This window comes from Brachyistius frenatus, unplaced genomic scaffold (genome assembly GCF_029030835.1).
Source record: "Brachyistius frenatus isolate BFR_SWC_R1_liver_20210118 unplaced genomic scaffold, ASM2903083v1 Contig_113, whole genome shotgun sequence".
Taxonomy (NCBI): Eukaryota; Metazoa; Chordata; class Actinopteri; family Embiotocidae; genus Brachyistius; species Brachyistius frenatus.
In genome coordinates, this window is record NW_027210712.1 from 1,157,501 (window position 1) to 1,180,145 (window position 22,645).

Below are 22,645 nucleotides of genomic sequence, written 5' to 3' on the forward strand. Positions count from 1 at the left end.
CCCTATAAACATTGCATCGCCTATAGCTTTACAATACAGAACAACAACAGCAAAATATCATGATAACTCCGCTTACTCGCTACCATCTGCAGATAAACTAGCTTGTGGGTCCGGAAAAGGAGGCCAGGCCAGTGGTCCAATACCACCGGGGGCAGCTGCGGTTTGACATAAAAAGGCTTTGACTCCAATCGACTTCCATTCAACTGCTCTCATTAATCACAAGGCGTCATTCATACGTGGTGTCATTCACTAAAGTCACTCCCTATTAGTTTTCTAGCGGTCCATCTGAAAATGATCAGCGTGTTCTAACTGCCCGACTAGTTTATGTATAACTTAAAATACATTAGTGATTATTTCAATTGTTTAAAAAAAACAACCTTGTTTCCTGTGAGGAAGACATACCCAGGTGGTAACGGATGTAGTTGACAGGGCACCACTTCTCCATTTCTCGTGAAATCAAAACTGAAAAAGACGTACATCCACGTGTTCACCCCACAGGACTTTCGGTGTCCTCAAAACCTTGCGTGCAAGAGACCCAAGTTTAAAATTGCAGCTTTTTTTTTTTTTTTTTAATCACCGATTTATACACATCAAGAAACTCTTAATCTGAATATGTATTTACCAGCAGCTGCTACTATTAAAGTGCTTGTCTGCCACTGTTTCCTGAGAGCCATTAAAAACGGCTTACAGGGATATGCTGCTGCAAAGACACAACTAATCCATAATGTAACAGTCATTTCGCAGTCAGCGGTTGCTGCTGAGTACGGAAAATACATCAGTGGCTTTCAAGTGTTTATGGACATTAATGGGGGGGGGGTAAACTGACGCCAGTATTGGCTGTAATGGGCAGGCGTTACGTCAGCGATACCCTGGGTGTTGTGCAGCTGCTTCCTATATTACCAGAATTAGCAGAAAGGAAATGTACCTCGGTAATGGATTAGCGCTGAGAGGAGGAACAATAGATGAGGGGAAAATGGACTGCATGGGTTTAAGACACAGCGTGACACAAATGTGGAAACGAGAAGTCACGGAGGAGATCGGTCTTGAAGAAAATGAGGACGACGCCTTGCCTAAACATTTGCTTAAATGAACACGAGTTCTGCAAAGTTGTGGTCTTGCAGAAAATGTTGTCACGCTTACATGAACATGTAAATTTGCACTGTAACTGGTCCTGCTTTGGTTTCCACCCTCTTAGCGCACGTGTACCTGTAATTAATTTTCATAAAATCTGAGGAAGTGACACTGAGGGTAACGGAATTAAACATTTTCTATTCGATGTGACAAACCCAACGATGAGGAAAGCGGGATATGTAGCTAAGTACTGCGGGGAAATGTGCCTCCACATTCAGAGGATCTCGTGAATCCGATTGGTTCAATGTGTATTTTACTCCCCTGTTGTCATCGCAAACTGTAGATTGCACATTGTTGGAGTTCCCTAAACTTTTCAAGTAACATTAAGGAAGTGTTTTTTTTTGAGTAGCAGGAGCTACAGCACTTTGTTTTAGGGACTCGGCTGACAATTGGTCTGTAAAATGTCAGAAAGAAACGACCGCAACTCGGCAGAGCCCCATGTAATGTCTTCAAATGGCTTTTTTTTTTTTAAACTTTTCCTTTAAAAAAAAAAAACATGATGGGAAGGGGGGAAAAAAGAAAATTAATTGTAATCTATTTTGACCATATATTTATGGAGTACTAATGCCAGCAGCGTGCATTCTGTTATGGGATTCTTTTTAATATTAAAGTAGATATTTAAGGAGTTTGAGCTTTCTGTCGGACGAGACAAAAGAAATTTGCACGTGCGAAGCTTTGGGCGGGGGGGGGGACAAGGTGAAACCTTTCTGTGGGTGGAAATACGACCGAAGTTTGTCACCCGTTTGAAGGTTTTGTTTCCCCTTTTTAATTGACTGTTTGGCGGAGATGACAAGAGTTTGGCTTGGTGAGTCAGCGCTGTGCGCACGGGAGACAGGATGCGAGTGTTTGCAATGAGGCAACATGTGAGCAGTCGACGCCGCACACACACACACACACACACACACGCACACAGTCCCGAAGGAGCTGCTGTAGCTCGACACCCATTGATTTTTACAAGCACGGTATGTTTGTGAATAATCTGCAACGCTATAAAGCAGCAAAGACATATTCAAGCTTTACAATGAGATTACTGACTTTTTGAAAGTACAGACAACACTTCTTATTTCCCAGAAAAATTGGACTCATTTGGTTGATGGGAGACCTTGTTTGCGCCGTCGTCTCCGCTCCTCCTCCCGTCTGCAACAAACCCTCTTCCTGCCCCTCAGTTCCTGAGGATGTGCACATACTCATTTGCCCATTTATAGTTCATAATACAGACATAGTGCCGGATGTACAAGTTTATCTAATGTTTGCGCAGGAACCAAACAGGCTCTCTTGGCTTGCTGCTTAATAATTCTAATTCATTTGTCGGGAGTTGTACAAAAACTAAACCGAGGGTGCATTTGTAGAAATGGCTGAAAATCTTTAGAAGTTGTTAAATGTTGTATACTGTCAAGTTAAAATAGCAGTGACCTTAACCCTCCCTCCCCCCTCCCACAAACACACACACTCCTCCCCCAAACTTTTAATATAATATTATTTAATGCAACTGCTTTGACCAGCTTTTAGTAGCTTCTATCCATCTGTTGTCATCCATGTTAATGTGATGTACCCGGGGCGTTGTCAGAATACTCCATCACTTAAACAGCTTAATGAGACTGTCGCTTTCCTTTCTGCATTAGCATCAGCTGCATTATTATAACTGCAGACAAAAGACGGCGTGTCTGCGTGTTCTTCCTTTTACTGACGAACACTTTGTAGAAACCATCACGTTATCTTACTGTGATGTTTTCTTGTAGTCCACTTATTGTTTCTCTATTATCATGAGACTTTGGTTCTCTGGTAATCTCTTGGCCTTCCTGTAATAGCTGCTGCCATTAGTTGCAACTTGCCCCCTTTTTTTTTTCCACTGAAAGGCTGAATATTCACCACAGCTGCTGTAGCTGCTCTCTCCCCCCTCCCCCCCCCAAGTCCAACATTAATACTGAAACTGAAAAACTTTCGAAATTTCAGCATCAGGGAAGATCAAGCAGGAGTAAAGCTTTACTTTTGGCAATTGCTTTATCCTTAAACAGCACAGAAAATACACTATTTTGAATTACAACTTCTTCAGATTGCATTTTTAACCGCAATTATGTCATCTAAAATCGGATGCTTTGTAATACAGTATTTGCCCCATATCTCGCACTGCTAACCCATGCTATCCCCTCAGTCAGTCAGTCAGGCAAAGTAAACCGTGACTCAAATCAATAATCAAAGACAGTGAAGTCTTTTATGGCGTCGTTCGAATCCATCTGCCGGTTTCTGGGCACAATCTTCAACCTCATCTCCAGCCGCGGAGCGCTACCCCGTCATCAAAACCTCTTCAAAATCAGCAACAAAGCAGGTGAACAAGATGTATGGTCCATTTTTGCAGCCCGAGATATCCGCATTTGTTCATCAGGTCTCATTGTGAGCCGTGCGTCAGGATTAAAGTTGGCATGCTGGTGTAGTACGAACTCGTCGGCCCGGTCCGAGCCACCTTTTAAACTTGAGATTACGGTGAGCGCGAGTGAACGAGTCGCAGCGTCCAGAGAGGTGACCTTTTAGTATGTGGAGATGGCGTGTCAAGTATTCAATGATAATGAGAAATTCCTTTCTATTTTAAGCGTGTGTGGCAGCGTGTATGTGCCAACGTATGTTTCTCTACTTTTTCACCACCATTTTATGTAAAACATCGTTCCTGTAGGTAAAAGCTGCATTGTAATAAGTCTTTGAGAGAAAAGAGCAATTCAGCAGGTCGTTTTGACTTGACAGGTAATTAGACGGAGGAGCCAGGGGATTTTTTTATAATAAGCTTGATGGATAAAAGTCAACCTGGTTGTGATGATGGGTTGGGTACCAAACTTTGATACTGGGTACTTTTGTGGCACCAGTCGTACTCCAGTATTTAGCATCGAAAAATGCCTCTTCATTTGGTACCAAATCTCCATATCTATGCAGCCAAAACAGCCACGGGATTTCATTTTCAACACGCATACATTTTTGCTCCTTTTTACTCACATTATTCACCACGAGAATACCTTACTTCATTTTTAATAACAAATTAACGCGTGCGCTGCACTAACTGGAAGCTTCATTGTGTGCAGCCGGAAAGCGTCTACTGATATGATGCGTTTGCGGGACACCAGCAAAATTGTAGCATCGAGCGACGGCTTCCACGTGAGGCGTTTGGGGAACGCTGGTAAATTGTAGCTGAAGTAATGAGTTGCACGCGAGGCATTTCGGGGACGTCTGCAAATCGTAACAAAGAGACCGACCCGGGGTTACGCGCTCCCCCTACAACGTGCACGAAAACTAATCACTTGTACCCTAATGTGTGATGCCATTTAATTTGACATAATAATACCCAGCCGTCTCTTCTAATATCCAGCATTCAGTCTCCATGCAGCCCACCACCTGTTGTGCTGTAATTTTCCTTTTCTGATAAAAGCGGCAAACGAAACAACCGATCGGCAAAATCCCGTCTGTGGAAAGCTCTAACAAAGTGGGAGTTTTTTTTTTTTTTTGGACCGTTGTGAATACTGTTGTCGACTGACGATATTTGGTGGGCAGACTCCAGCTCAGACGGCCCCCGCTCCCTCCGTCGCATCCCTCTGGCTATTTGTGGCGCTCTTCTCTTCGCACCGTGTCGCTATCGGGGCCCACATTCCCTCATGCCCCGACATCCTCTCGTACTCTTCTGACTTTGTGTTAAGTGGCGCTCCAAAAAAAAAAAAAAAAAAATCTCTTTGCCTACAGGGCAGCAGGACGGGTGCGACAGATTACAACACGGGGAAGAGGAAGTTTTATTTGGAGGGCGTGACTCGTGCACAAAGGTAATTCAAAGTCTTTACATAACACATGAGACATAAAAAAAAAGATTTAAACGGAGATAAAGGGAAAGTACTTCAACATGCATACTGCTGATGATTTGGATAATCGATTGTGTAATCCCGATAGGAGACAATAATCTTCTCCGTGGAAACTATAGCCGTGATTCTGCTTTGTGCAACCAAAGATTCCTTCCGTATGTATTTATAGGCCGTTTTGCGGGACATTTATTTTTACAAGATGCATTTTTAGCGTGTTCTGGGTGGCTGGAGGGATCCTACTCTGGAATTTAAAAAGTAGACCATGAGAAAAGTAGATCAACAAAAATAGAACAGGCCCTTAAATGTCGACGATTTGATTCATCAGTCGAGAAGTCTCATTCCTTCAAATTGCAGCGCGGCGTTGGACACGGATCACTGGATGAAGTCTTTATCTGCGTGTGTCTATTTACTAACTTTTATTGTCGATTCATCAAGTCCTTCCTTTTCAGATCCACATGATTATCGAGTCAGCATTGATTAATCGACCAATCATAGCAGTCCTTGTGTCTGTTCTGGTGGCTAAACTACTTTTGAACCAAACGCTGATACGATCTCCTCTACTGCCATCCAGGGATTTCTGACTCTGGGAGGAAGAAAAAAAAACAGGAAATTGAAACCTGCTCCAATTCAGAGCCATTTCTTGATACCTAACCCGAGTTTAGACTTGTTGCCAGTGTAAACGCCCGCGGATAGAAATTATTTAAAAGCCAAACCAAAAAAAATATTTAAAAAAATGCCTCCACGGGCTGAAACTTTTCACCGTCATGTTTCGGCACACTTCAGTGAAGTTGCAGGAGATTCTTTTTTTTTTTTTTTTGTCTGTTTGTTTGTTTTTTCTGTCGCCCTCCTCCTGCCAATCGGTTAATCATCCTCTTATTGCTGTCAGTCGGTTAGGAGTTGGACTTTGTCCACCGACCTGACGTGACCTCCGTTGGCGGACACTCGCCTGCTGTGCTGCCTGCTTCGCCGCTGTCACTCGCACACAGCAGTCAGAGACGGGGTAACGAACGGGCGTGAACCCTCTGGCTGAGTGAACAGGGCGCCCCTCTACACGCTCGCAGTTTGAAATGTTGTGCTCTCGGCTGCAAACAGTAATGTCGGTTAACTCTGACCCTTGTACATTTATAACGCCGTTCAGATTTCCTGTTCACCCGATGCTCTTGGATCCGGCGCAGCCAGAAAAGCGCCGCGGCAGTGAGACGAGGCAGAAATGCTTCGAGAAGTCGGGGAAACCTTTCGCCCCTTTTGACATTCGGTGGTGACTCTTGTTGGCGGGAGGTGATCGACCGGGTGTGAAGGGTTATAGCAGGCGTTGTCATTTTCAGTGAGTTTATTGAAAAGGGATTTATTTGCTGGTCATTTGTTTTGTGTGCTTCCGAGTTTGCTTTGATGGGTGCAACGCCCACCTGAGAAATCTCTGTTTCAAATACATCGTTGTGGTTTTTCTGCTGATGTTTTTCTGAATCATTCCGTTTTGTAAAATTTCACGGTGAAAGGCGACATGTCCTCCATTTATCTGTTGACCATCTCGTATCTAACCGGCACAACGGTGCGTTTAATAATTAACAAAACCTAGTCGTGTGTGGAAAGAGAGTTTCCACATCAGTGTATTTGGTCAGAGTTGAAAGCTTATCGTGTTGCTTTCATTTGTTATTGAACTTATTTATTTATTTTTTTGCTGGTGTTTAACGGTCACCGATTCATCCAGTGTAGAAATTGTGTCGGTTGCGCGCCTGTTTTCTGGTGCCGTTATTAATCATTAACATGTTTTGTTTTCACGATAAATAGGGGGATATTCACACCGGGGTTTTCAGTCAGGCTCGAAATACATGCTTTGGATGGGAGTTCACCGGCTTCAGCGCACCGTGCACCCGGCCATTGTTTGTTCCGTCTCTTGTGGCTTTCGGTTTTGTTTACCTTTCCTGCCCTCTACAATTAAAAGCGAGAAGAAATGTTATCGCAAAATATTAATTTGGGATGCGTTTTTGTAGGGCCCCCTCCACCCCCCACCCCCCACCCCACCCCAAATAGTTGACAAGAAACGTCTTGGTCATTTACTCCCTGGAAGAAAAGGGGAAAAAAAAAAGAACTTGCGAGAAACGATATTAATCACCGAGAGAAGCTTTTTGGCAAAAGAACCAAAGCAGCGAGTTGTACGTTGAGCTCACTTGGCTGGAGCGGAGCGTCCACGCACGCAGCAACACGTCCGCTGGAGCAAAAAATATGAGAACTCTTCAGCCCGAGGAGAGAAAATGACATGAAAGTCCCTGAAAACAACTATTAGAGCTGAACAAGTGAAAGTCTGGTTTCTGTGGTGGGAAGAACATAATGCTATTCTCCTGGTAAATGCAGTAATCCCTCCTGGAGGACGGTGAGGTTGTAATAATGGTCTACATTGTGTTGGTATCCGTTTCATGTCATGAATGTTACACCCCCTCCCTCCCTTGTGAAAAAAACATAAAGACTTGTTGTCTTTGTTCCATGACTGTGCTTTTTCTCTCATGTTCACCTGGACTTGAATAACCAGGCTCCAGACCCTCTGCAGTAATTCGATTTTTTTTTTTTTTTTTTTTTTTTTTACAATGTCTTTCATACACGAAACCTGGTTTGCCGCGGTTGAGATGTGAGATTAGAGCAATCATTTCCCAAACGACAATCTGGCAGGAGAAAGCGGATTTGGACGAGCTGCTGATTTTTGTTTTGATCAGCTGATCGATACAGACGAGTTAAACGTAACATAAAGAGAAGGCCGCTTCTCTTTCTCCTGAAAGATGGTTGGAGATTTTAAGCCGTGTAAATGCTAAAAGATCTACAACAGATATTAAAGAAGTTTAATTTTGTTCTGTTTAAATTAGAACATGAGTCATTTGTATATCAGGGCTGCAATTATTTTACTTTACCAACTACTCTGCTGATTATTTTCTTGATTAATGGAGGTGTCTATAAAACGATAGTGAAAATGATTTCCTCCAACCCAAGGTGATGTTTTGGAAGTTAATCCTTCTCCAACAGTCTGAAACTGGAAGATATTCAGATTACTAACGTGTTTCGGACTATTAATCATTTGACTCATCGTTACAGCTGTTGTAGAGCCGCACGGTAATATAACGATCTAAAAACATAGATTTAAAGCTTTTATCTAGATACGAGATAAGTTGTTCACATTAGGTCAGTTCAGCTGCCGTTCCTCTCCTTCCTTCAGTGCTCACATTTGTTAGCGGTATAAAAAAAGAAAAGAAAGGAAAACGTGCAGCAGCTTTTCAGCATGTCTTAAAACAGCAGAACTTGGTTTCCTGAGCTTCTTGTGCCGTCCATATTTGTCGAGCTGCTTTCTTCGGGCTCAGCTCCTTCACAGCGGTTGTTTCATGTGTTTTCCAGATCCGGCCTCTCCTCTTCCTCCTCCTCCTCCTCCCGTCCCACGTCCCTCTTCCCCATTGGCTGCTGCTCTCAAGTGGGTGGAGAGAAGTATGGGGTAAGAGAGCCCAGAGGAGACACGAGACCACACGAGCCCAAGGAGGCCTACTCACCTGCACAGGTAAGATCGCGCGGTGTGCACCTTCAGAGGCAGCTTATGAGTAGTTATAGGAGTGTTTTAAAAAAAGACAACATGCATAGATGCAATATTTAAACACGCAAGTTCGATTGAATTCAAACGTGCTGTTAAAACTTTATTTAATTTATTTAGGAAGGCTTTGATTTATCCAAATAGGATCATGAGCTTCATTTGGATCCATTCAAACTCGATGAGCACACACACACACACACACACACACACACACACACACACACACACACACACACAAACCTTCTTATCTGCCATTGTTCTCTGATGTGTCACACCTCCCCCCCTGCGCCATAACCCCCCACATCCACACACACACACACACACACACACACACACACACACACACACACACACACACACACACACACACACACACACACACACAGACAGAGCTGAGAGACCTCACCTGACTGAACCTTTTATCAGGTGGAAGCCACAATGGTCAAACACAGCTTGTCATTGTCTGCTAGATTACTGCCAGATTTAATCACGGTGCCACAGAGCTGTTTGTCACCGGACATCAACGCCGTTTCCCCCACCTGGCTTCATGTTACAAGGAATAAGAACTTGAATCAGATATAACATGTGGAGAAACTAGAAAGGAAAAAAAGGTTTAAAAGCAGACGGGATACATAGCTTAAAAAAAACCCAAAGGAACAGTGAAGCGAGGGACTCGAACCGACCTCCTGATTGGATGGTGAACGGAGATGTTTCCAATAATTTGTCCATCCCATGAACGTGCATCAAAAATAATGCAGTCCGGTACTAAACCGCCAGCAGCACCCACTACGAGCTCAATAATGCACACGATGTCATCAAAAAAACTGGAAATTCATTATAAACAACCTTAAAGTCAAATTTATGTCAGAACTGTTCTCGTCAAAGTAAAAATAACAACGTACCCGGTGAGCATAAAATAAAATTAAAAAAAGAGGTCCGGTCATGCGGCCAGTGTGTACTCAACTATAAACACTCTTGGATTAAACACTCATTTTTTCTTTTTATTACTGTTCAATATTTGAATACGATTTTATGGTCTTTCTGGAAAGTTTTGATCATTAACTTGTTAGAACATGAGCCAAAAGAGAAACTGGACCACGAGGAGAAGATTCTCTTTTAAATTCCTACATAAATCAAATCATCAGGACAGAAAATAAAATAGCATAATTCCTCCACATTATCGCACAGATTTTTTTTTTATTTTCGCGTCGTATTAAGATTTGAATCATTTATAAAGAAATCCAAGTTCGGTCAGAAGATGGTGTTCCGGACAAACGTGAAAGATCAGCCGTGAATCCCCGATTTGAAATAAAGTTTGGTTGAAGCTTGAGAGCAGTAAAATAAACTGTTTATTCTTCGGTCCCACATTCGACCGTCGGTAAATATAATGGCGCCGCTGATGGTTCGCATGCACGGCGATCACTCTGCTTCGTGTCATAACAACCTTCGTCTCCGTCTCGGATGTAACTTTTTCAACAGTTGATCACCTCCGCCGTGATAATAACACTTTATCTTGGGGTTATTATTTTGTCTCCTGCACTTGGCAAACTTGCCGTGCGTGTTTTACGGCACTGCAGTCGCGGTCTTCAAATATTCGTAGTCACTAAAATACAAGAAAGAAAAAAAATCTCTAGTGTATGCGGCTTTAATTCTTCCTTATTTCCCCCGTTTTGAACCGGTGCCTGGTTGTAATGCGCCACTCCTGTCAGAAGGTGGCGGGAATGTATCTAAAAGCTGTTTGCCGGCAGCCATTAAACAACGCAAGGAGGAGAAGAAGAACACGTTGGCGGCAGAGTTCGGAGCTTTTGCACGTTAAACTGTACGTTGAAAACGTGCAAAGACGACTACAGCCGGAAAAAAGTGCAACAACAATAGTCTATTAATAATCAAATGGTAGTTTTGCTCATCTGAGCTGCAGTCTGCAATTTGACGTCGACTTTTCCTGCGACTTTTCTTTTAAGAACAAGTTTAAGAAGATGCTCGAGAATAAATCTAAACATCTAATGTGCTTTTAACCTTTGGCACAAAACTCTACATCCATCCGAGGTACATCTTCATGCTCTGTCTTCGTTTTGTGTTTTGCAACGTGTGCAAGACGACCACAAGTGCACACAAACCACAGCAGCGGCAATTTGAATCTTGGTGCTGAAACGTTCAGTCTGAAGTGTGTGTGTGTGGGGGGGGGCAGATGCTCCATCAGGTGTGTGTTTGAGATGCTCCATCAGGTGTGTGTGTTTGAGATGCTCCATCAGGTGTGTGTTTGAGATGCTCCATCAGGTGTGTGTGTTTGAGATGCTCCATCAGGTGTGTGTGTTTGAGATGCTCCATCAGGTGTGTGCTTGAGATGCTCCATCAGGTGTGTGTGTTTGAGATGCTCCATCAGGTGTGTGTTTGGCCTCGGACTACTGCTGGTTAATTACTCATCTCGTCTGCATGTTGTTCAGCTTTCTTCTTAACAGCCCACCGCCACCACCACCCACCCACCCACCCACCCACTCACTCAGTTCCCAGAAGTCTGCTTGTTTGTACGGGAGGGGGGAGGGGGTGAGGTGAGGTAATTGCCCATGAGAGAAAGGAGGAGTCAGAAGGGAGAAGCCTTTGCTTGTCTGTAATATAACAATGATGGACTACCAGCATTGTACAGCAGCATCATCATCATCATCATCCTCCTCTGTAGCTTTTAGGGTTCGGCCTTCTGTCCCGTTTCACACGTGAGCAAAATTCAAAAGAAGAAGTAGGAAAGAGAAGAAGTAGAAGAAGAAGCAGAAGGAAAAAGGTGGCGAGGGAAGCTGAAGGGAGCGCGGGGAGAGCCAACGGCAGCGCAGCAGTGCGAGCTCGTTGCCATGGAAGCGGCGAGAGCAACACGATACGGAGGCAGGAAGTGTTACGAGGCAGCGACGCACAGGACGAAGCCGCTCATCCATTTCACTCGTCAGCCAGAGTTTGCTCAGCTTTCACACTGTTAACACAACAAATCAGGTTAAGGCACATTTACAAACCGCATCAGGGAGCAGAACCTCAATTTAATAAGTGATTCACACGCTCAATATTTCCTGTGTGTGTGAAATCAGCTGTTTAACTGATTAACATCGAAGGAAAAACAATCAAATCGTTATTCAACTATTTCAATAACGCGTTCATTGTTTTCAAGCAAAAATGCCAAAAATATATTTGTTTTTTTTGTGGTTTTTAGCTGCTTTCTTCTTCTTTTTTTCCCCCGTATACGATTGTAAATGATATATTTCACACTTTTGGGACTCGCTGTATGTCAGCACTGTCACGTACGGTGATTATTTTTTTACTTTTTTTTTTTTTAGCATTAAACTAAAAGCCTCGCTCTGCTTCGGGAGCTGCTGGCCTGGCTGGAGTCTTTTATTTTGTTTGTTTTTCCTTGACTACATCTACCCGTAAATGACCCCTAATATCTGCCAGATGCCGAGATTTGCGCCTCTCGCCCTTTCGGCCCGTAGTCCCCGAGTTTAGCTTCATTCTTCCCGCCACTTATTTTATGTTGTTTTTCTCAACATTTAAACGTTTAAGTTGTCGTTCCCGTAGGACAGTCTGAAGTTTGCAAAGTTCAGTCGGCGAGTTTTGCTCCCGTCTCTCCTCCCCATTTCCCGTCATAACCTTCGGTCATTTGAATTCTCCTGGAGCGTTTTGGCCTCCCAGAAAAGTTTCTCCCCGTTCGAGCAGTTTGCGCGAGTCCGAATCCAGACGGAGAGACGCGGTGAAGCGATGTTTATCAGCGAGTCCGCCAGGACGGAAACCGCCGGCCAGAGTCCGACCTGCTGAAAGGAAGCATTGTCTTCGTTTCCAACTCGCGGAGCCGCGTCCTCGTCTCTCCTTCTGGTTTTAGTCGACGCCGGCCCGAAGGTGACGACGCAACCCTCGACCGTGGAGCCGTCCTCCGCCGTTAATATTACCGGGATTCAATAACCGGCACGTCGGCGGCAGAAGGAGGCAAAAGACGCGTCCCGTTGCGTAACGGCTGTGATCGCAGGGTTCGCTTTGTCTTCACCACGACGATTAACGTTGTTAAACACGACCTCTGGTCAACCTTTTCGTTTGTTTGTTTGTTTTTGTCAATTATGACGGATCATTTTCCTAATTGTTTTATCATATTTAGTTTGGGCTGTGGCCAGAACGACCAGTTGACGCTTGAATGCAGCTTAACGATCACACACACACACACACACACACACACACACACACACACACACACACACACACACACACACACACACACAGTTACTGGTAACCTTGAGGCGACTACCTGGAAACCTGCATGCGTGCTGGCGGCTGATTTTCGGAGTAATTTTCGGTCTTAAAGTTAATAATTACTAACAAATAGGGAATATTTAGGTTTGGAAAAAGACACGTTTAAGCTGCGTCGGACAAACCGGCTTTTCTAACTAAACAACACACTGATTGATTGATTGATTGATTGATTGATTGATTAACATCCAAACACAGCACGGAGAGTTCTTCAAATAAGGAAGCACTAAAGCCGAGCTCAGACTACGAGCTCGTGTTCATCTTTCGTGACCGTAACTAGCGAGAAAACGTCAAAACAAAATACATGTCGTCTTCGACCACGTCACAACAGAACGCTTTCGGTCGTTTGTTTATGTAAATTTTAATCGGTGGATTGTTGCGGGGTTTTTTTTTTCTACTCCTGACGTCTCTTTTTATTCTCTTTCCATTTTCTTTTTGTTTTTCTTGTGTCCGCTCAGGTGGCGACGGGGTGCAGGATGGCGATACTGCGGAGGAGGCTGAAGCTTGTGGTGACGGTGACGATGGTTAACCTCTTCATCTTCATCCTCATCTCCAGAAGCAGCAGCCAGGACAAAAACGGACACCACAAGGTCCTCATCCCGTCCAAACCCTTCTGGACCAAACTGTGTCCCAGCGGGGCGTACTGGAACCAGCAGCAGCAGGTTCTGGACGTCCACAACAACCCCGTCCTGATGGCCAACTACAGCGGCGGGGACCTGCCCGACTGGGTCAACGACACCGACGTGACCTCCGACCCCTGCCGGCCCAACGTCCGGGTCACCACGCAGGTGAAGGACTACAACTCCCTGCCGGAGCGCTTCAAGGACTTCCTGCTTTACATGCGCTGCCGCTCCTACCCGATGACGGTGGACCAGCCGGACATCTGCGAGGAGCCGCCGTTCCTGCTGCTGGCCGTCAAATCCCTGGCGCCTCACTTCGACCGGCGCCAGGCCATCCGCCAGTCCTGGGGGCGGGCCGGCGTCGTGGCCAATCGGACGGTGGTGACCATCTTCCTCCTCGGCAACGCCACGGCCGGCGACCACCACCCGGACCTGTCCGAGATGCTGCGCTACGAGAGCGTGCGCCACAGGGACGTCCTCCAGTGGGACTTCCGGGACTCCTTCTTCAACCTGACCGTGAAGGAAGTTCTGTTCCTGCAGTGGATCCAGTCGCGCTGCGCCGGCGCCCGCTTCATCTTCAAGGGCGACGACGACGTCTTCGTCAACACCTACCGCATCCTGGACTTCCTCGGGGGCCTCTCGGAGCCCAAAGCCAGGGACCTGTTCGTGGGCGACGTGATCACCAACGCCGGGCCCCACCGGGACAAGAAGGTGAAGTACTTCATCCCGGAGAGCATGTACGTGGGGATCTACCCTCCGTACGCGGGGGGGGGAGGCTACCTGTACTCCGGGGACGTGGCCGCCCGGCTGTACAACGCGTCGCGGCGCGTGGCGCTCTACCCCATCGACGACGTCTACACGGGGATGTGCCTCCGGAAGCTGGGGCTGGCCCCCGAGAAGCACAAAGGCTTCAGGACCTTCAACATAGAGGAGAAGTACCGCTCCAACCCGTGCGCCTACAAGAGCTTGATGCTCGTCCACCCGCGGACGCCGCAGGAGATGATCCAGATCTGGACGTGGCTCGGCGGCGGCGGCGACTTGACCTGCCAGTGACGGCGACGGAAGACGTTGTTGTTGTTGTTGTTGTTGTTGTTGTTGTGGGAGTTTTGTTTTTCCTCCCCCGCCGGAAAAAAGGGCCGGAGCGACACAAATATTTGATCTCGAACCGGGGTCGTGACTTCAAAGTTGGCAGCTTTAAGTTAAGATGATATTAAAACGGTTACTCGGAGCCTCGGCTTGAGGAAGGATTGCGACATTGGATCCATTTTTTTCCTTTTCTTTTTTCTTTTTTTTCTTCCAAACATAGTATTTTCCGTCAGGCGAGCTTAACCCAACGAGCGCCACCCGAAGTGAATGTGTCTTTGAGTGCATTTATTTATATCACAACTATTTATACGGACTTTAAAATGCTTTAACACTGTGTTATCGATGCTGTATTAAAGACCGGCGAGGCGTCCGCCGAGGACTCGCCGGGTTTGTTCGACGCACGTGTAAATTATCAGGAGCGATTTAAAGGTAAAATTATGTTTAAATACGAGTAAACGGATAAATTCACTCAGGCAGCAGCTGTTCGAGAAGTTCCCGGTGAACGCTTCCTGGTGATCGTAGCTGGAGGTCGTCGTTTTTTTTTTTTTAGTTTGTGCTGCTACTCACATCCACACTCCCAAAAGTATTTCCTCTCTCCGACTGAACCGGTTTCTCCTCGTGAAGACGAGTTCAGTGTTTCGTTAAAAAAAAACCACAAAAAAAACCCAGTTATTCCTTCTTGAAAAGAAGGGTTTTTTTTGTTTTTGTTTTTTTTTTTCCCAGAGGTTTCTCATTTTCAGACAGAAATCCAAATGCTGTCTAATTCTGCTTGTAAACCACAAAGTGCATTTTCCGAGGTCGGTTGTCGTCGCCTGAGTGGATCTTCGGGATGTGAAGTCCTCGCTGGAGGCGCTGAATGCTGTTCAAAACGCTGTTTTACTGCAACGTCGGTGTCAGAAATGCTTTTGTTGTTGTTGTTTTTTTAAACCTCGAACCCGAGCCGACTCTAAAAACGCTCACACGCTACATCTCTTACTGTCCGTGCTTCCTGTTGTAGGAACGATAAACACCTTCTCGGGCGGTGAGTTGTTTTGTTCCCCCCCCCCCCCCCACTCACTGTTGAATAAGTTTCTGCTGTTTGTCTTTGGCCTGAATGCAGTTTTTGTTGTTGTTGTTGTTGTTGTCTTTTTTTTTTTTTTAAACTCACTTTACGAGCAACGTGCTGCACATATTTACCTTTTGCATCCATCACAATATGTTCCTTCTCGGCCGTATGTAAGACCAAGCGAGATATTGAGAGTTGAAAGAGGAATTTCTTTGAGTCTCTCGAATCCCTGACGGAAGACGTCGGAGAAATGTTGCATGAAAGTGTGTCTTTGCAGGTTCGGGGTCGATCTCATTCATTTCACTGATATTTTTTTCCTTTTTTTTGTACTTTTTTATTTTTTTATTTGACAAGTGGATTTCCTTCAGTATTCATACACAAAGTGTCTCCGGAGCTCCATGAGCGACGTTTAGTTTGACCCTGAACCTGGTTTTGAATATTTTTTTTGTATTTTTTGTTTTGTTGAGGAGGCCAATGTTACTACGTCTCTGTTAGAGCTCCCCCTGCTGGTCGGGATGGGGAACTCGGGCTTGGAAAGAGCTTTGTCGACAGGCAAACATGAATCTAAAAGTGACACCCAGGAGCTAATTTATTTCATCAATCCATAATCTCAGTGTTTGACCTTTCACATTCTTCATATCATCACGTACAACAAGTTTGCCACACAAATAATGCACAAAAGAAAACTCCAGACAATCTCAGAGGCTCTTAAGAATTAATTTATTTTTTTTTCAAACGGACTTTACATTATTATTATTATTATTATTATCATGATCATGTCCATGTAGGTTAAAACGAACACTAAAGGAAAGGGGAGCTGATTTCACCCTCCTGAAATATTAAAGTTGTGTCACCTGCTCTCATGTCCTGTAGGTCATGCGTGTGCGTGTGTTTTCTCACTGCTCACACACCAGTGACAAATTACACCCTCCACTTCCTGCACACTGTTTTCTTCGTGGCTACTTGAAATGTTTACATGTTTACTATTAAACTGTCCGATGATTGGCTGTGGAGAGTTTGTTGTTGTTTTTTTTGGAAGTTCATAATGACCGTTTCTCTGTCGGACGTCGAGCTCTCGTCTCATTTTTTATTTTTTTTTTTTTACATTTATTTATTTTATTTTTTCTTCTCGTCATTTTTCAGTTTTTCTTTTGAAGGAGTCAAACTGGGTCGCGTGTTTGAGCGTTCAGTGTTTCTCTGGTCTTAACGGCCAGGACTTTTTGTTGTTGTTGTTGTTGTTGTTTTTTTGGAGCTTGCGCATTTGCCGTGAAACGTCATCATGTCCAACCAGGGGAAAAAAAACAACCTTAAATTATTCAGCTGGATGTAATTATAGTGGTTACCCGTCGTCTCCATTTAATCCATCAGATTTTCTATCGAATTATTATTATTTGTAAGGTAAATAGAGACTTTTTAAACACGTTGTGAAACATTTTTTTTTATTTCCGTTCCGTTAACGGCAACTACTCGTCCGAGAGGATCACCAAATGTGTGCCTGATGTTTGTATGTACTGTATGTATCAGAATATCCCTCAACCATGTTACGCATGATCGCTTTAATACCTAGAATGGATTATTTCAATAAAATTATATTTTGCCGTTATTTTTTTGTACACACTCGTCTTAAAAAAATGTTTTTTTTAATGTAACGCAAACTAATAATTTACCCGAGTATAAAGTTGATTAGTTGTATTTATTTGTTTTAAAAGCTACTTTTGAAATCCCCGCACACGGGAGCAGGTTAAAGATGCGATTCGGTCAGGAGGAGAATTAAAAACCATCCTGGTGTAGTGGCGGCTGCTCGCCAGCAGGGGGCAGCAGTGCATAAAGTGCCTGCAACAACTCCGCTGCTGCTCGGTCTCTCTGGGTCAAACAGGAAGCCGAGTTTCATTTACACCAAGTGTGTTTATTTTTGTTGATGCCGAGACCAACGTGGACTCATTCTGGACACGAATGGTGGATTATTATTTAGTTTTTGTAATCGCCTGTGCTTATTAGTCATACTTTGTTTACATTTTTTTTTTTGGATCCATTTATTGATCGTTTTGTGTTGTTGATTATTCAAATTAGCGGCTCGTTTTAATCTTTTTTTTTATTTATTTATTTTTTTTTATGCCCGCGTTATGTTTTTTACAGCGTCGTCCGTCTCTCCCGTTATCGTGATTTCTCAGGAAAGGCCTCAGGTGTGTGCGCTGCAGACAATCTTACTGATAATAATGAGCAAATGACCTTTTAAAGGCAAAAACATTTAAGAGACAAATTCTTTTCGGGCTTCGGCTGGTTTTGTTTTTTTGTTTTTTTTTCTCTGCCAGCAGAAATTCGGTCCAAAAAAAAAAAAAAAAAACCCGACTCGTTCGGAGGCTCATTAAAACTCAGTGTTTGTTTAGAATTGGCTCGTTATGCAAGTGTGTAGACTTAATTTAACAATAAATAACAATATCCTGTCACACCGGAGCGTATTCAACTCGTTATTCCTCCAGGAACCGTAGACTCAAAGGATCCGAGAGAAAACATCCATGAACCCCGTGATAAACAACAATCAGTGATATTATTCAGAAGCTGAATTGTGTCATAATTATATTTTTACATCAGGTTGTTTTTTTTTTTTTTAAGCTCTTCATCCTTGAAACCCGTTTCCTTTTTCCTCGGCATCCCGTTTGTCGGCAGGGATTCGTCCCGAGGAAAGACCCGGTCGCTCCTCGGAGATAAATGACGGGAAGTCCCCGTCCGTGTCGCGTCCTGCCGGGAAGTGACCATATTTGGTGAATCTTGACTCCATCTGACTGGGAACCTATGAGGACATTATGCCCCGCCCACCTGTAGCAGAACCTTATAGCCTGTCAATCAAACAGTCACCCTGACACGTACCGCTTTTTGAGGCCTAATATCTAACGGGAGACACGGGAGCTTTTTGGAGCCGACCCCTAGTGGCCCTCGGTGGTATTGCAGTTAACTACTGCTGGAAGCTTTGCATCCACTTTTATAGTCTTAGGACAGGGAGGGCAGAGGGAGGGGAGGGGGGCTGTAGTTTTAAAATTTTGGCTTTCCTTTTTTGGTTGAGAACAAAAAGCTCCTTTATTCGCCTCCTCTTCTCTCTTTTATGGAAACTGCAGGATTTTTAATTTGTTCCAGAGCTGGAAAAGTGACACTTTTTTTATTTTATTTTTTTTTTATAGTTCACATTCACACACATCCCAGATGGGTGGAGTCTGCCGCCCCGGTCTGATTCTCGTTAACTGGATTATCTGCGTCTGCGAGCGATAACACCTGGAGCTCCTGGATGCGGAGTAAGCCCCGCCCACCCGCCTCCGCCCGCGCTACAAAACAAACACCGGGGGGGGGGATCGTCCCGAGTGCGCTTCGTCCCGAGTGCGCTTCGTGATCCAGACGAGAGAAAACGAGAGCGACGGCTGAGTCACTCCGACCGCCGAGCCGTTTTCCACTTTCTTCTCCAGCAGCAAGAATTCCACTTCTTCCACAGAGGGAAGAATTTTAACGCTGAACTCCGTCCCGTTTGCACCTCGTCGAGGGCTTGAAAACCGCACGGACTCGTGGTGTTTTTTTGTTTTTTTTCTTTTGTTTTTCTTTTGCCAGCTGTTGCATCGGTTTAGAATTTCCTCTGTTCAAATTTGATTTTTTTTTTGGACAATGTTTTTTTGCGCGTTCAGATTTAGTTATTTTCAGCTTCACACGTCAGACTGAAGTTTGGCCGCCGTGTCGAACGCGGCGGCGAGTGATTATTGACCACCTCGCATCAGTCTGGACATCGTGAAAAAAGCGTGTTTGCAAAAATGTTTGGATTTTAATCCGGTCGGAGATCCAACGTTGTATCTGATCAGGGACCGTATTTGAGTCCAAAATCTTAAAATCCTCCTAATTCCTGAGAGATGAAGGTTTCACAACCTCCGGAAATGACACCGATTTAATATAAAATGCTCCCATCGAACCATTTCTTGTGACTCGATCGGTCTTCAGGCCGGATTTCATCAGATGGTGTGGTAGTGGCAGGTTGTCCAGCATGAACTGATTACCCTCTCCAGATGTATTGGCAGAAGCTCGCACCCACTCCTGGAGACGATATTAATCCCGTCAGCGGAGGACTTCTTTCACTATGGGTCGCACCAGAGACCAGAGACGAGCAAATGTTTAGTCGTCATCGCGCGAGTTTTGGTTTTAATCGTAATTCCTCCCGCCCGTGGCGCTGACGCTGAGCTTTGCAGCGGATAACAACGTTAAAAATCCAGACGGAGAAGCGGCCGACCACATCCCGACTCCCGGTCGACGACGTCATGGGTGAGCGTCTCTGGAGGTTTCCCCTCCTCCTCCACCTCCTCCTCCTCCACCTCCTCCTCTCGTCTTTTTTTTTTTTAATTCATTAATTTTTTTTAATGAGACGCGCAGCAGCATCTCTCGTTCATCATCAACCACAACAGACACTTTCTGTCGCACGTTATTTCAAGACAAAAATGAGGAACCGAAAAGCCTCCGGCGTCGGGGTGAAAGGACGAAGGGGAAGTTGTCAGATTGACTGAAGATACAGAAAGAAGAGAAAGCCGGCGTTAAGCCTTTTCAGACCGCGTGGACCGGTCCGGCTGCACTGTGATGGACGCAGGAGGAGTAAAAAAGAAGAAGAGGAGCCTCGTTGAGGACATTTCAACACCCGACTGCACGCACTACGCCGAAAACGACGCGTCCTCACGCACGTTTAACGTCCCAGGTAGAAAAAAATGTGAAGTAAAAATTCCATTTTTTTTTTTTCACTTTTATTTGGAAAAACGAATTGAATCTCATTTCTGGAGACCAAAGACTTCGGAGCGTTTTTGTTGTTGTTGTTGTTGTTGGAGCGAAGGAAACAGTCAGTCACAGCGAGCCGGGAGGTTTGCTCGGTGACTCACCGCTCGGATCCGACTCTCCACTTTCCACCTAAACGCAGGAAACGTCTGTTTGTTGATCGAGGTTTGTTTTTTTTTACCGGCCGTGAAAAAATAAAGTAAAAAAAGGAAAAAGGGCCTCGTCACCCGGTGGAGTCTCAAAGGGCTTTACAGTTTCGCACACCGATGGCGGCAGAGCTGCAGCGCGAGGTGGAGCAACTGGCGGTTCTCGTGGTTTACCACGGGGTTTTTATTGTGTCGTCTTTATTTTTAAGTTTTGCGTTTCCCGTTTTATTTAGAAAAGCCGCACACCCTTTTCCCCTCTCGTCCACCGGGAGAAATCTCAGGACGGTCGGCGAGGCGTGACAATTACACGCTTTCCCGTCTTGCACGAAAATGAAACCGACTTCACGCTTTAAAACGTGATTTGCGGGAAAACGGAGCTATTAGCGAAACGGTTTTTGCATTTTTTTTTTCGGTCGCATTTTGCTGCAGCGGGCGGGCGTGTCTATTTCACGCTTTGCCGTCGAAAATCCCGCTTCAACGCGACCCTCTGAGACGCAGTGTTAACCGACCCCGCAGCCTCCGAACATCACCGGGAAGCACTTTCTTTCTGCACATGAAAAAAAAAAAAAAAAAGGGGGCGGGGGCAAATTCAGCTCCCTGAAAGAGGGGCGGAGTTACGATCCACCGTCCATCCTCTGGTTTTTAACAAACAGGAAACCTGCAGCTGCTCTGATCTTTTTTTTTTTTTTTTTCTTGCATCCTTCGGGGAGGAGAGAAACGCTGAAGGGGGAGAAACGGAGTAAAAGACGGAAAAAAAAAGAACGCGGTGGAAACAAAATGAGAAGGAAAAGGAAGAAGCTATTAGAAATCGACGTTGCAGGGAGGCCGAGAGTGGAGGAAGTATTAAAAAAAAAGGAAGGAAGGAAATGACTGCAGCCCCTGGAGAGTTGTGGAAAGAGGAAATCATCACGCCGACTGCGTGGAGGAAAAGATTGCCGCTCCGAATGTGGAGCCGACTCCACCCTGCTGAACATCCTCCTCATTTATGACGCACGCCAGACATTTTACTTTCGTTTAAACTAAAAAAAGGGATCAGCTTCGATGAACGTGGGGGCTCGCCGTCCGGGACACCGTGATGGAAACACGGAGGTGTGCGTGACCTCTGACTGACCTCGGCGGTGTGACGGGGTGGTCGGTGCAGCCGAGCCCCCGCCTCCTGTTCTCCTGAGTTATCTGAAACGTATTTTAAAATAAAATAAATATTAAAGGGATCGGTCAGAAAAAAAACGTGCGCAAAAGTCCAACGGAAATATGTTTTGTTTTTTGGGGGCTCAATAACAATGTTTAGCCTTCATTTGTCAACGTTATTGGTTTGTTGAAACATTTGAGCTCATAAAGCAGCCTGTAAGTAGTTCAGCAGAATTACATATAGAGTTCTAGAAACGCAAACGGTGACCAGAACCGGGTCGTCCGCGCGACGAGCGGGAGCCTGAATGTCCTCCCTGGTGGACGCCCGCACACGGACAACATTCAGCGCAGGAAACGTCAAAACGTATTGAGATCAATACCGAATTTCAACGCTGCAGAATGACTGCGATGTTGTCAACAGGACGCTCAAGTCTCTTCTGATGCAGTTCAGAACTCCCACGTGCAAAATATTGGACCGCTTTTGTCGTCTGGTTGGAGAATTTTCTTGAAATGACTTTGGAGTTAAGTCAAGAAAGTTTTTAGAAAGTTTTCCTTATCTTCTCAATCTATTAAATCTTTAATTTCCTGTCATGAAACTGTCATTGTTATCGATGACTGGGTTAACCCCCTCCGTGAGGAAAAATACCCTAAGTCTTGACTCATTTTCATCCTAATTCGTTTCAAACCGTCCAACTGGATCTTCCTCCGTCTGTCTCTTCGGCTCGTCTTGTTTCTTTCAGTGCGACGTCACGTCCTGCTGAGCGACGCCGAGGCGTCCTCCGTCCGTCTGCGTCCTCCGTCTGCGTGCCGTGTCGGCTGCCTGTTAGCCCGAGTTGACAAAATTGCTTTAAAATTCACTTAAGAGCTGAGCGGTCTGTTTAGGAAAGTAATGAATCCGATTATTTAGATTGAATTACACCGTGGGGAGGGGTGTGTGTGTGTGGGGGGGGGGGGGGACTATAATTACACAAAGAAACAACACACACACACACACACACACACACACACACACGGGAGATAGAAAG

At 45.0% G+C, this 22,645-nt stretch overlaps 1 protein-coding gene across 3 annotated transcripts in view; it reads left to right on the forward strand.

Annotated features, from left to right (window-relative positions):
- LOC138629293 (N-acetyllactosaminide beta-1,3-N-acetylglucosaminyltransferase 2-like) overlaps window positions 1-15,531 on the forward strand; it is an 18,203-nt gene extending 2,672 nt beyond the window's left edge. Inside the window, exons 2-4 of one of the 3 annotated variants that reach the window (XM_069712904.1) lie at window positions 4,852-4,928; window positions 8,343-8,499; window positions 13,263-15,531. In XM_069712904.1, the coding sequence (XP_069569005.1) occupies window positions 13,281-14,477 (1,197 nt within the window). In that variant the 5' untranslated portion in view covers window positions 4,852-4,928; window positions 8,343-8,499; window positions 13,263-13,280 and the 3' untranslated portion in view covers window positions 14,478-15,531. Of the gene's footprint in view, window positions 1-3,929; window positions 4,929-8,342; window positions 8,500-13,262 lie in introns of those variants that run through there. The other 2 variants (XM_069712905.1, XM_069712903.1) reach the window with 2 other exon arrangements.
- The last annotated feature ends 7,114 nt before the right edge of the window (window positions 15,532-22,645 follow it).